The sequence below is a fragment of the Monopterus albus genome, unplaced genomic scaffold (assembly GCF_001952655.1).
Source record: "Monopterus albus unplaced genomic scaffold, M_albus_1.0 scaffold197.1, whole genome shotgun sequence".
In the NCBI taxonomy this organism is placed as follows: domain Eukaryota; kingdom Metazoa; phylum Chordata; class Actinopteri; order Synbranchiformes; family Synbranchidae; genus Monopterus; species Monopterus albus.
In genome coordinates this window covers 62,686-75,453 of record NW_018128077.1, presented here as the reverse complement: position 1 = coordinate 75,453, position 12,768 = coordinate 62,686, and the positions used below count along the sequence as shown (strand labels likewise).

General features: G+C 40.4%; 2 protein-coding genes across 2 annotated transcripts; both read right to left on the bottom strand.

The window, feature by feature from the left end:
- Positions 1 to 1,370: 1,370 nt before the first annotated feature.
- LOC109970399 (keratin, type I cytoskeletal 18-like) lies at positions 1,371 to 4,650 on the bottom strand. Its single transcript, XM_020617932.1, has 7 exons — positions 4,300 to 4,650; positions 3,500 to 3,582; positions 3,265 to 3,421; positions 2,933 to 3,097; positions 2,707 to 2,832; positions 1,937 to 2,160; positions 1,371 to 1,536 (listed from the first exon to the last, which is right to left on the bottom strand). Exons 1-7 carry the CDS (start codon positions 4,546 to 4,548, stop codon positions 1,428 to 1,430), a joined length of 1,113 nt encoding a protein of 370 aa, XP_020473588.1. The 5' UTR covers positions 4,549 to 4,650; the 3' UTR covers positions 1,371 to 1,427.
- A 1,144-nt stretch (positions 4,651 to 5,794) lies between these two features.
- On the bottom strand, positions 5,795 to 11,567 carry krt18a.1 (keratin 18a, tandem duplicate 1). Its single transcript, XM_020617935.1, has 7 exons — positions 10,966 to 11,567; positions 8,810 to 8,892; positions 8,385 to 8,541; positions 7,112 to 7,276; positions 6,888 to 7,013; positions 6,445 to 6,665; positions 5,795 to 6,357 (listed from the first exon to the last, which is right to left on the bottom strand). The coding sequence occupies exons 1-7, from the start codon at positions 11,449 to 11,451 to the stop codon at positions 6,243 to 6,245; spliced, it is 1,353 nt and encodes a 450-aa protein (XP_020473591.1). The 5' UTR covers positions 11,452 to 11,567; the 3' UTR covers positions 5,795 to 6,242.
- Positions 11,568 to 12,768: the final 1,201 nt, after the last annotated feature.

The following is a 12,768-nucleotide window of genomic DNA, read 5'->3' as shown; positions in this document are numbered from 1 at the left end:
AGGATGGCAGTGCCCTGCAGCAAAGGTTCGGACTGTCAGCAAAGTCAGCTTTACGGCTTCACCCTTTAGTGAGATAGTGAGGCTAACACTCACAGGGGACACACTTTCACACCCACTACAGAGTAACAGCTGTATGCCATACAACATTGCACCGGATACTAGCACAAATTAAGAAACTATTACTTGTTTCCAGCTGCAGTTGGGAAAGCAGTCTTGATAGGAATCTGGCAGGGTGATAAATGGCACTGCCTGTCAAATGTTGCAATAGTATTTTCCCAAAAGTTGTGATAGTGATGATGAATTATACATTGATTTGTAAAGGCTGAGCTCAAAACTGTACAATCATCCCCAAATGTCAAAAATATTCCCAGCCAGTTACTGAAATCTGTAGCTCCTCACATCTCTATTAAGAACACATGACTGGAATAATAACATAACGTTATGCAGTGACTCAAATGAAATCAAAAAAAGTCTGTCTGTATCAAAGTGCACATAGACTGACTAATGTGAATGCAAATAAATAAAGTGGAGACACAGGTGTGAACTCTGCTTGGACATGGGATGGGAATAGAGGCATTCTGCTTATAATGGGACAAGTCTAAAGGTCAGAATGTGATTTTCTCAGAAGCTGAAAGAATTTCCCAAACTCACTGTAGACTTGGGTGTGTGGGAGGAAGATGGCAGGAGGCCAGACAGCCATCACAGGGGAGCTGTCTTATGTGTATACTGTATGTGTGCAAGCCGAAGTTGCAATAATATATAAAACTTTGAAGCCGTTTTTTCTTTCTTAATTTCTTTAGCTGATTATAAAATTTGAAGTCTGAGATTCATATCTAACTTAGAGGAATGGTTCAACATTTTGAGAAATAAGCTTATTCACAGAGAGTTAGATGTACTGCCAGCAGCTGATTAGCTTAGCTTAGCATAAACACTGGAACCAGGGGAAATAGTTAACTTGTCTGAAATCTTACAGAGGTTCTATGGGGGACTATTTCTTGGCCCGGGAAATGCCAAGAAATAGCCTGGCACATAAGTGCTCCACTCATGAAAATACAACTTGTAGTTTGAACACTTTGGTTTTAGAGCTGGTAAGGGGATTTTGTTACCTTTGGATCAATACTATTCCTCATGTGCTGTTTCCAGTCTTGATGCTAAGCTAAGCTAACTGTTGGCTATAGCTTCATAAAAGATGTACAGAGAGGAGTGGCATCAGTCCTCTCATCTAACTCTTTATAAGGAAGATAAAAAGCATATTTTGCAAAATGTTGATGTATGTAACTATGAAACGAATGCATAAGTATGATCAGGCTGATTGTTTAGGTCCTTATCACAAAGCTAAGAAACAGTCACAGGTATGATGGTGCACTTGTTGTTGTTCACTTTATTTTTGTTACAAAGGTTTCCCTCACCCCCCCAGTTTTAAACAACTACTTTTCACTGGTTTTAACATCCTTCATCTCTGTCACCACTTTGCCATCCACCAGAGTCTGGGAGAGTGTCATCATTTGAATCTTATGTTCAACTGCATCCTCCAGTCTGAAGAAATGAACAAAAAAGTAAAATGAGTCATCCGGTTTGACCTTTGGTATGAGTAAAGCTAAATTTAATTGCACTTAATGCTTTGGAACAAATCTAAAATATATTTTCTGTCTTAAAATTATCTGGTATCCATGTGCTGATATTCATCAGTTGGAAATGTAATGATGTGGAGAGCATTGTACGGATGATGATTACTTTCCATATCTGTGTCACTTCATGTTTGCATGAAGCACATTTGAATCAAATTTGCAAAAAGTTCTCTTCAACATACAAAACCCTTATATCTGCTCATACTGCAGTGCATTGAATATGTGGCTACTGGAAAAGTTGTTGTGTATTTTCACAAGCATTTTTCACAGTTTCATCCATGTGTTCTGCTTCCTCTCCTCATACTCACTTTAAATCTGTCTCATTGTCCAGCAGCCTTCTGTACTCGGTGATCTCGACCTCTAGTTTCACTTTGATGTCGAGCAGGTGCTCGTACTCTCTTGTGTGCTGATGAATGTCAGCGCGGATCTTGGTCAGCTCCTCCTGCAGCTTCAGGATGATGGTGCTGCACTTCTCCACCTCCATATTGTAACGCATCTCAATGTCCTGACGAGTGGTCTCCAAGGACGCGTTCTATCAAGGGATGAAAGAGAAGTTTGGTTACCTGATAGACTGATGCAGCAGAGAAATAGAACGTTTTTTTAAATTTTCTTTCCAAGACTTAGATGAGAAAAATTATAGCAGTCATGCCTATATAATAAATAGGCTACAACAGCTAGCAGCTGGTTATCTTAGCTTAGCATAAAGACTAGAAGCAAGGGGAGACTGAAAGCATCTTTCTGTTCAAAATCTACAATCCCTCTAAAACTCACAAAGTAGAATACATTCATTTTTGTGCTCAAGTGCTGGTAAGTGGATTTTAGCTAGGCTAGTTTAACTAACCTAATAGTTTCTGTAGTTCAGTTTTCTCATAAAACTCCTGGCAAGAAGGCAAATAAGTGTATTTCACAAACTTTCAAACTATTCATTTTACAAATGATTCTCAAAGACTATAATACTTGCAGTTGCAAAGTAAGAACGTAGACCTAATTGAGAGGGTCTATTCACAAATATGAATTGTTACCCCTGATGACACAATGGAGTCTAGACAGTTATGTAAACTAGTAGAAAGGCTCTTACCAGACTATGTGCAGACTGCAATTCAATCTCCAGTGCTTGATGCCTCCTCCTAGTTTCATTGAATGCACTCACAGCCTCATTCAGAGCTGTTGTGCTCTCAGTCACTTGGACCTGCACCTGTATCATCTGGTTACAATAAAAAAAATACTTAAAATAATTTCCTGAAATAGCCAGTCAACCCAAGATGTATCATTCATTGACCTGTACCGACTAAATTCTGCTGTACCTGAGATTCAATCCATGCTTGTATTTCCTGCTGGTTATTCTGTACTATCTTCGCATATTTTTCCCTTATCTCCTCCATGATCCTAGCCAGGTCTTGTCCTTTAGGAGCATCAACATCCACACGGATGCTAGCTTGGGTTATCTGGGCACGCAATTCAGCAACTTCCTATTGAGGGGGAAATAGTTGGGGAGTGATTTCCTCAACACGATTAGTGGGGTTATCCTACGCAGACAAGTTAAGGAACAAATAGACTGCTGTAATGGTGGGTATTTACAGTCCAGTAGTATACAGATTACCATCATGCAGTTAATTTCTGTTTAATTGTCCCTCACATTCTCATGGTTCTTCTTCAGGTGGATCAGCTCTTCCTTCAGAGACTCAATGTCACTTTCCAGGTGCAAACAATTAACATTCAGGTCGTCCAGACACTTCCTCAGTCTGGCAACATCAGCCTCCACTGTCTGACGCATGGACAACTCATACTCCATCCTAACCACACATACTGAAAATCAGATATGCTCATGGATTGAGAATATGTTTTATTTGCATACAAAGCTGAATGCTCACTTGACTCTGAAGTCGTCTGAAGCCAGGGATGCGTTGTCAAGAGTGATTGTCAGCTGTGCATTACCCTTGATTTTGTCAAGTATCTGAAAAAAGTGAAATATTTTTTGTGAAACAGACAGTATCTACTATTCTGTTCTCCCACAGTCATTTTGATGGACAGCAAAAAGTAATTTTCACTTTGAAAAGTTGTGCAAGTGAAAGACTGGGCTTGATAACAGGGTAAATCCTAAAACAACAAAGCATCTTATCTTTTTCACACTATCTGTCATAGCTCAACATGGCCATAAAGACAGGAGTCAGATTACAGGTAATAAATGTTATGATGTCAGTCAGAATTCTACAGAAACATTTTAGAGTGTAGCGTGTCCAATATAATAATAAAAAGCTAAACCAATTCATCCTGGAATGACTTTTGCCCCAACATAACTTGACATTTACAAGGTAAAGATTGAGGTTTTGGTCATTAAAATGCTCTTTTAAAAGTGCCACTTTTGGAGCATTAGCTTGTCATACAACCTCATTCAGTGCTATAATAAAAAAATGTTTTGTGCATATTCAGTGACTTTTTACACTATATAATCAGAACTATTTCCTTTGTTTGGTGAAATTGTAAATATCTGCAAACCCAGAACACTGAAGGAGCCTTGGATTTGCCACTCTGCAGTTTTCTTAGGCACCTTTCTTTGCTGCTTTTGCACGATGCTGTAAATTATATGCTATCAGCACACTTTTTTGACCACACATTTTTAATGACTAGACTAGAGATGCATTCAGTGCCATCCTAACTTGACTTAACTCACCTTGGCCCTCAGCTCTTCAATGATGGCGCTGTACTTTCTGTAGTCCCTCATCTCCAATGGGCCTCTCTTTTCAGTTGTCTCTAAGATCTTGATCTCCAGCTTTCTGTTGGCCGTCTCCAGATAGTGGACCTTCTCCAGGTAGCTGGCCAGGCGGTCATTCAGCTGCTGCATGGCTACCTTTTCGTTTCCAATGGTTGAGGCTTGGTAGTCATACCCTCCACCAAAGCCTCTGCCAACCCTTGTGCCCATGACAGTGGAGATCCTGACCCCGCTGCCACCTGCCCCTCCACTGACGCTGTGCGGGTAGGGCCATACAGGAGTGGAAATGACTGGTGAATGAACAGAACTGTAGCGTTTATTCAGAAGCTCCATTGTGAAAAGATGTCTGCTGATTATTCAGATTGAGAGGTGCGTCCTGGCACAGAGGAGTTTGGCGACTGAGAGTAGAGGATAGAGGAGAGTCCTGGGGTCTTATATATCACTATGAAAGGCAATATTTCTTGCCACTCCTCTCATATCTAAACTACATTTTTACCTTTAGCCTTTGTGCTTAGACTTTGTCACCTTATCACCCACTATGAACCAATCTATTAAACGCAGTAGTAAATTAGCCATATTTATGGTACCAACACTATCTTAAAAGATAAGAGTGGCCATATTCTATAGCTCTATTTTTTTAACTCTTTAAAAAAAGGAAGATCAACATTGAAGTGACCCTATTAACAGGTAGTGTTTGTGTTTTTAAAGCTTTGATAAGTCTTATTCCTCTGCACCACAGAGCTCCACTGTTGTCCAAAAACAATTAAACTATTAAAAACACATCAATAAGTCCCAGTGTTGCACTGGGTGACATGCTCCTTCATTATATTAAACATGGTTAATTTATTTATTTTTTTGCAAGTTGGAGTCAATGCATCCACTGCCCTGTTCTGAGGAGGTAAATACTCACCAAAGGACCAAATGTGTATTTATCAACAGATGAAAATAATCCCCAACAAATGACACGATTTACTTGTCTTACAGTAGAGTTTTCTAACACAATAGTGCACACCTGTTTTATGAAATCATTTTGCTTTTTTTTTTTTAAATTAAAGTCCAAATATGTGACTTTTTTTGCAACTTGGAACTAACAGGTTTGTGCTGAATGTCACAGACAGGCAAGTCAGAAGGTATTAAATGACAAATTGATTTGTACTTGATTGATTTGTAAATTGACTTGAAACCATGAAATGAGTTAACAATGGGGCAACTATAAAATTTCTATTCTTATAAAGTTCTTATTTATAGTTGGACAGCAGCCAAGAGTTCAATGTGTGACATGAATCTTATTTTTCTTGAGAACTCATATCACTGTTGGGAGTGAAAGCCAATTATTCCTCTGTCACTATCACCTGCCGTAATGTGTCCTTTTGATGCTTTCTTGAGTTATTCCTTCATTACAATAAGCATGTCGTGATAATTTGATATATGTGAACAACACATCTTCACACCAAGATTTCTCAAAAGGACTTTATTAAATGTCTGAAGATCACAATGCAACAGGTAGATTTAACTGGACAGAAAGAAAACTAAGGATGATGAAATATTTAAAAATGTTTTGTATTTAGTTAGACTTTTTGATTACTTTAAAATATTTCATGGTTTCAGTTAGTTTGCCTCTGAAAAAGCTCACAGTGCTCCAATTCTGAACTTCTGTAATGATCTGCTGGTCAAAACATAAACACATAAATAACATCATGATGAAATAAATAAAAGATGAGTTAGTTTTCCTCTGTTCCAGTTTTCAGCCTGTGGAAGAGCTGCATAGCCAGGAAGTCAAACTAATCACAGCAGCTATGACTGAGAAGTAATGGGGACCCAGAATCAGTTATGGACGGTTATATTTTAGTGCTGTTATGCAGTAACAGTGACTGTTGAGAGTGTTGGCTGGGTGCTTCTGATCTTCAGAGGTGCTTGGTTTCTGTGCTGGAGGAAACCACCTTGCCATCCACCAGGGTCTGTGTAACAGTCATCACTTTGGTCTTCACTGTTTTCTGCTCTTCCAGAGCATCCTGGAGCCTAAGGAAAAGATCATGAACAAATTAAATGCCATGCGGATTTCACTGACAAATCTTTAAACAATGTATGGAAGTGGAATCTACACACTTGAAGTCTCCACCGTCCAGCAGCTTCCTGTATATTGCGATCTCAGCCTCCAGCTTCATCTTCGTGTTGAGCAGGGCCTCATAGTCCTGCATCTGCTGCTTGATGTTGTTACGTAGCTGCGTGAGCTCAGCCTCCAGACTCAGGATGATGGTGTTGAGAGACTCGATTTCCATGTTGTAATGCATCTCTGTGTCCCTCAGCGTGCCCTCCAGAGAAGCTTTCTGTTAGCAAGCATAAGGAAAGAAAAGAACAGGTTAAAACCTTACAGTGAACCAGAATAACTGATGACAGCAGCTTATTGAAGGGTCACCAGAGTGTAAAGCTTGTGTCAACAAAGTCAATGCGAAATACATGAAGTGAGAGTGCTGAGTTGGACTGTGCAGAGGGTTAAGACAGGCGTGTGTTGAGGTAAATGAAGTGTGTGCTGACAGAGTGTATCTCACCAGGCTCCTCTGTGACTCCAGCTCGATCTCCATTGTTTGTATCTGTCTGCGCAGGTCATTTAACTCTGTCTGGGCACCCTTTAGGGCCTCTGTGCTCTGGGTGACCTGGGTCTGCACTTCTGTTATCTGAAAATACATTAGTAAAAATCAGTCTAAGTTTTCATTTATTTTTAACAGGGACTTTGCGCTTGTTTGTAGACTATAATTTATTATTAACTGTTTACCTGAGATTCGTGCCATACTTTCTGATCTTCCTGATTCTTCTTCACCATCTTCTCATACTTGTCCCTGATTTCTGCCATGAGCTGAGCCAGATCCTGTCCCTTAGGAGCATCCACATCCACGTGGACTCCTGACTGGGCAATCTGGTTACGAAGCTCCATTACTTCCTAAAGAAACAATAATGGATAAGGGAATTAATACGCCAAAATCCCAGCTTATATTTTCTCATTTGACAGGTAACTATATGAAAAGGGGCAAATTAAACATGTCCATGTGAAAGCGTTAGTATTGCTCCTTAGATCTTATGGATTCTACCACTATAGACATATTTGGAGCTGTGACTCCTGACTTCTTCCAAATCCAGGGAGTGCATCTAAGCCTGTGCTTGGGGCCTATACACTGAATTAAATATTTCCCTTTTATTTCCCATCAATAAACAAATGGTAGCGGTTTTGCTTAAGCACTTAAGGGACAATCATTCAAATTCTTTGGTATTTTCTCTGTTGCCAAATATGGATGGGACTCATTTTTACAATGAGGCTTCCCACAAAATTCACATATTCACAAAAACCTCCCTCTTCCCACTGACGTTTTCTCAAGCTCTTTTTCAGCAGTGACCTGCAGCCTGGCAGGATGCAGTGCAGTGTGTAACATACATGTGTAAGATAAGCACACAAGGTGATGATGTTTAAAGAACTTACTGAGATGAACTAGTAAATAAATATTATTTCAGCTCCAAGGATGTTTGCTTTAATGATGTCCAGAGATGTTTTAAAGGTGGCTTTTGTCTGGAATGAAGTAGCATGAATATAACCTTTCACTGACAACATGCTTATACTCAGCTTAAGCCTACGATAAAGGGCCTGAAAACCTATTTTCTAAATCAACTTGTTAAGATAAGCAATGAGATCCTACATCACTGCAAATGATGCCAGAGTTTTGGTTATTTCGCATAAAATTTGTGCAAAAAACATCTCACCATGAATTAAAGTGTAACAACAGCTGCGGGGTTGTATTTAATGTTGCTAATTAGATAAACTCTTAATAAATAATACCTAAAGATGTGTTTTTTGAACTTAAACTTTGACCATTGTGTGTTTTGTCATTACTATTTAATCTTATAGAGAAATATTAAAGGTTTGAAACTAAGTTGTCAGGGACTTTAACCTCTAGAGTCCCTGCGTCCTCATATGAGGACCGCACAGCTTGGGTTTCCAAAGCTCAGGACTCTAGAGGTTATAGTTGAGTTTTGGATGTGAATGTCATCGTACTCACATTTTCATGGTTCTTTTTGAGGTGGATGAGCTCCTCCTTCAGGGCTTCGATCTCGCTCTCCAGGTTCATGCGGCTTATGTTGGTGTCGTCAATGAGCTTCCTCAGACCGACGATATCAGCCTCCACAGACTGGCGGATGGCCAGCTCAGACTCATATCTAGAGAGAACAGGGCAGGTTAGTGAGGATGCCAGCTGTGTTTGCTATGACATTTAATATACAACACATCAGCAACACCTCCACTGGCTGTGATGCAAAGGTGATGATTATGGTTACGACATAGGTTATGAGAACAAGACAAATGATTGTCTTTTTAGATCACAACATTGTATCCATCCAACAACCCATTCAGCAGTCAAACAGTGTGTGCCTATGGCTGTCTTGCTCAGTGTTTTACAATCTCAGTGGTAAGGCAGGTGGGCCTTACTTCACTCTGAAGTCATCAGCTGCCAGGCGGGCATTGTCGATGTTGAGAACCAGACGGGCATTGTCGATGGTGGCATCAGACACCTGGAACAGGTTTACAAAAGAAAGAGGTTTGTTTGGATTGCAAACTGAGGACAGGAGCCAGCAAAGATAAGCAACAGCTGGGGGAACATTTACAACAAAGAGCTGATGATTTTTGGCCAATTATTTTGTCATCAAGTAGCAGTACCTTGAAGCAATAGTTTGACATTTTCAGAAATAAGCTTATTAGATTTTTTTCCGAGAATTAAATAAGAAGATTAGTACCACTCTTATATCTGTATAGTGAATATGAAGCCAACAACCTTAGCTTAGCCTAGTCTAGCATAGACTGGGAACAGTTAATGTTGCTTTGTCAAAAGATAAAGCTTCCTAGCTAGCTGTTTCCCCCCACTTCTAGTGTTTATGCTAAGCTAAGCTAACCAGCTGCAAAGAAGATAGCCTTATCTACTGTCTTATCAAACTCTCAGCCAGAAAATTAATGTATATTTGCCAAAATGTCTGACTATTGCTTTAAGTGATATCAACTAGCTTAAAAATATTGAGACCGCTTTTTCTAAAATAAAAACAAATGAAGTTTAAATTGGCTACCAACATAAGCAGTAATAGGTTTAGTATTGCAGACAAAGTGTTTTTGTGTATGTAAATAAGGACACAGCCACCTGGTCACTAGCAGCAGTATTTACTTTAGCAGTCACTGTGTGGTAGATAATGGCTGAGAGGGATGAAAGGGCAGCCATCCAGGTGACAAAGTCCAGGAGCCAATCAATGGCTGCCAGGCAGCAACAGTCCCGTCTCTGCTCACAAACAGGATCTATCCTGTCAGCAGGTGATTTGCACAAGGAAAATGGTGGTGGGGGTTGTGGCGGTGGATGTGTGTGTGCACTCAGTCATGTAATTCATGTGATTGTCCGTGCATATGGGCAGCTGACTTAGCATTGTTTACTAGATGGGGCTGTTTTAATGCTGGTGTGAGAAACTGTGTTTTTACAGATGGGAAATGAGGCGGAGGGAACCAGTGTGCCTCATGCCAAAAGAAAAATGAGTCTTTTGACCCTGAGCTGTTTGGTTTAATTGAGGCCGTCAGCTGTTTGGTGAATAAACAAAACCTAATTTCCACAAGTTTACCTATGAGAATGATGACATTATTGAGAAAAACATGACAAACTCCTTATTCCTCTCTTTTCTCTTTCTTACTGTCTGTGCACCATTTGCCCACTTCATTTGTGTCATCATTTCAAAGCAAGATTAGCTGACCTTGATGCTGCTGTTGCTCCCACAAGAAAAAACACTAGAAAAAGACTGTCTGTCTGCATGCACACTTTCCTATAGCGAGTAATTGGGTGTTTCATGTTACATTTGGAAACTGACTGAATTGCCACAACTGACTTAATTTTCTGGAAAGGAAAGTGTGGTTTTGAATGAATAGTGGCTTAAAGTGGAAGGTAACACATTCCAGTTCTGTTTCCGTCAGTCTGTGATTTTTTTCCCCCTCTGGTATTCAAGGAGGCAAAACGTGGAATGAATGACTTACAAATGTTGGTTGTGTAACGTCCTCATTTACCTTCAGTTCTGAACTCTTTTTCCACTACTTTGCTGTGCAAGATGTATTTGTATGGGGTGTATCAGGTATGTGTGAAATTTATTTGTGTTATCTGATTAATTGCTTTCAATATGCAGAACATAAAATCACTGAACTAATAGGCTCCACCTTATAAGATCCTACTCATTAAGTGGGTTGAGTTTTCTTTATCATCTCCTAAATTATCTATGGACTGTAGCCTACTGTCCAACTGACAGCACATTGATTGTACTGCACTAAATAAAGAGGAGAATAGTTATTTTTGATATATGAGACTGCAAGCTGACCATTCTTAACCTGAAAAGTCACTGGCCTTTCTGGCTTTTTGTTTTTTCTGCTTTCCTGTCTCTCTGCTCCTGCTCCAACATTCCTCCACCATAGTGTTTCCGGTCTAGCTCTCAGCCCCCGGCCCATAAAGCAGCGGTCAACTCCCACTATTCCAACTTCATCACACATGCTTTTGTTCAACACATTAAACTGACACATGCACATTCCCCCACCCACTCTCACTATGCTCTCCCGGCCCCCCTCCTCACCTTCTTCCTCAGGTCATCCAGGATGGCCTCATACTTGCTGTAGTCTCTGAAGTCAGGTCCACTCTTCTCCAAGGCCTCCTTGATCTTAATCTCCAGCTTGTGGTTGGCCTGCTCCAGGCTCCTCACCGTCTCCAGGTAGTTGGCCAGCCGGTCGTTCAGGTTCTGCATGGCAAACTTCTCATTGCCCATGATGTCGGCACTGTTCCCACTCACCTGGACGTTGCTGGAGAAGCCGCCTGCTCCGAAGCTCCCTGCTCCGAAGCTCCCTGCTCCGAAGCTCCCTGCTCCGAAGCCCACTCCCATTCCAGCTCCCAGCCCACTGCGTGCACTGGAGGAGATGCTGATACGGGTCCCCCCGGCTCCACCATGGACACTTGGGGTCTTGTATACAGGAGCGGAGGTGCGGGTCACTGATATAGCAGAAGGCCTGATGCTAGAGGTGGAGGAGCGCACAGTAGAGTATGTAGTTTGCCTGGAGGTTTGCATTTTTGCTGGAGAGTGTAGACTCAGTGAGCAAGACTGTGAGTAAGAGAGAGTCACAGGCTGGACAGGCAGAAATGTGAGCTCACAGACAGAAGGCAGGAGGAGAAGGGAAGCTGTTAAACTATATAAACCTTGTGGGCCTTAGGTCCACCCCTCAGGCCACATCCCCTCTCTAAGCCACCTCCCACTTTTCTGTAGGGCCAAAAACATAGGACTGCTCACAGCCTATCATTGTCCTCCCCAAGTTATTAAACTCTGAGGACTCACTTTGAGATTTGGAAAAATGAATGTAGACATTTTTATTATAAATGAATGATAATAAATATTACTTGAATTTTGCTGATACAACAGTAAAGACTAAGAATGTCATTTTATCTTTTTTTTATTTCAAGAATAGCCCCAAAGACATTAAAACCAAAAATATCTTTCTTCTTCTATGTGTTTTTAGATGATAACTTAGTTAAGAGGCACAAAGACATAAATGATATCAGCTTCAGAAACAATAACTGGGATAAAGGATATATGCATAGCCAGTTTTAGTTTACTTAACAATAAAAAGAACACAATCTCTGGCACGTGTTACCTGTGTATAATGCTTTATGAGAATATGTTTTTGCTTTGGCATTTGTCACAGATGGTGAGGTAACAATCCTAATAACAACCAACAAAACTAAGTTGCTTAAACAAACATTTTTCCATTTAAAACCCACATTAGCCTCATCACAGCACACGAGGTGCTTCACACTCCCTATCCTGAAAACAGTCACGCATCAGCACTTTCATCACTTTTCCAGTTGATTAATTTGAGTCATGTCTCGGGATCAGTTTAGTGGCATGGTGTCATCATTTTCTTTAGCCACAGTGGGCATGTGCAGTTAGGTCATGTCGCACCTAATGAAGTCAGATATTTCGTTTGACTCTGGGCATTTCAGGTATGAAAGAATTACAACACATAAGTAACACAGCTAAACATTTTGTTAACAGTGTGTATTTATACATTTCCAGGCATCCATTGTTTTCCACTCACTTTGATATGAAAATCTGTACTGAGATAAATAGGAACAAATGGTTTCTGGAAGTAGATGAAGGTTACAGTACAAACTACAAATACCATATGATCTTTTAAAACCTTGATACTTAATAAACTTGGACAAAAATCAGATAAGAGGTTTTGAGGTGTGAGGTAGTTCCAGATGTTCAGTACAGTCTAGCACATTGTCTATCCTACATAGCTGGAAGTGTGTCTGATTGTCCCCCTCGCATAAAGGATATGGTCAAACAAAGGAAAGGAATTCCACAGTCTCCTTAGCAGAAACACAG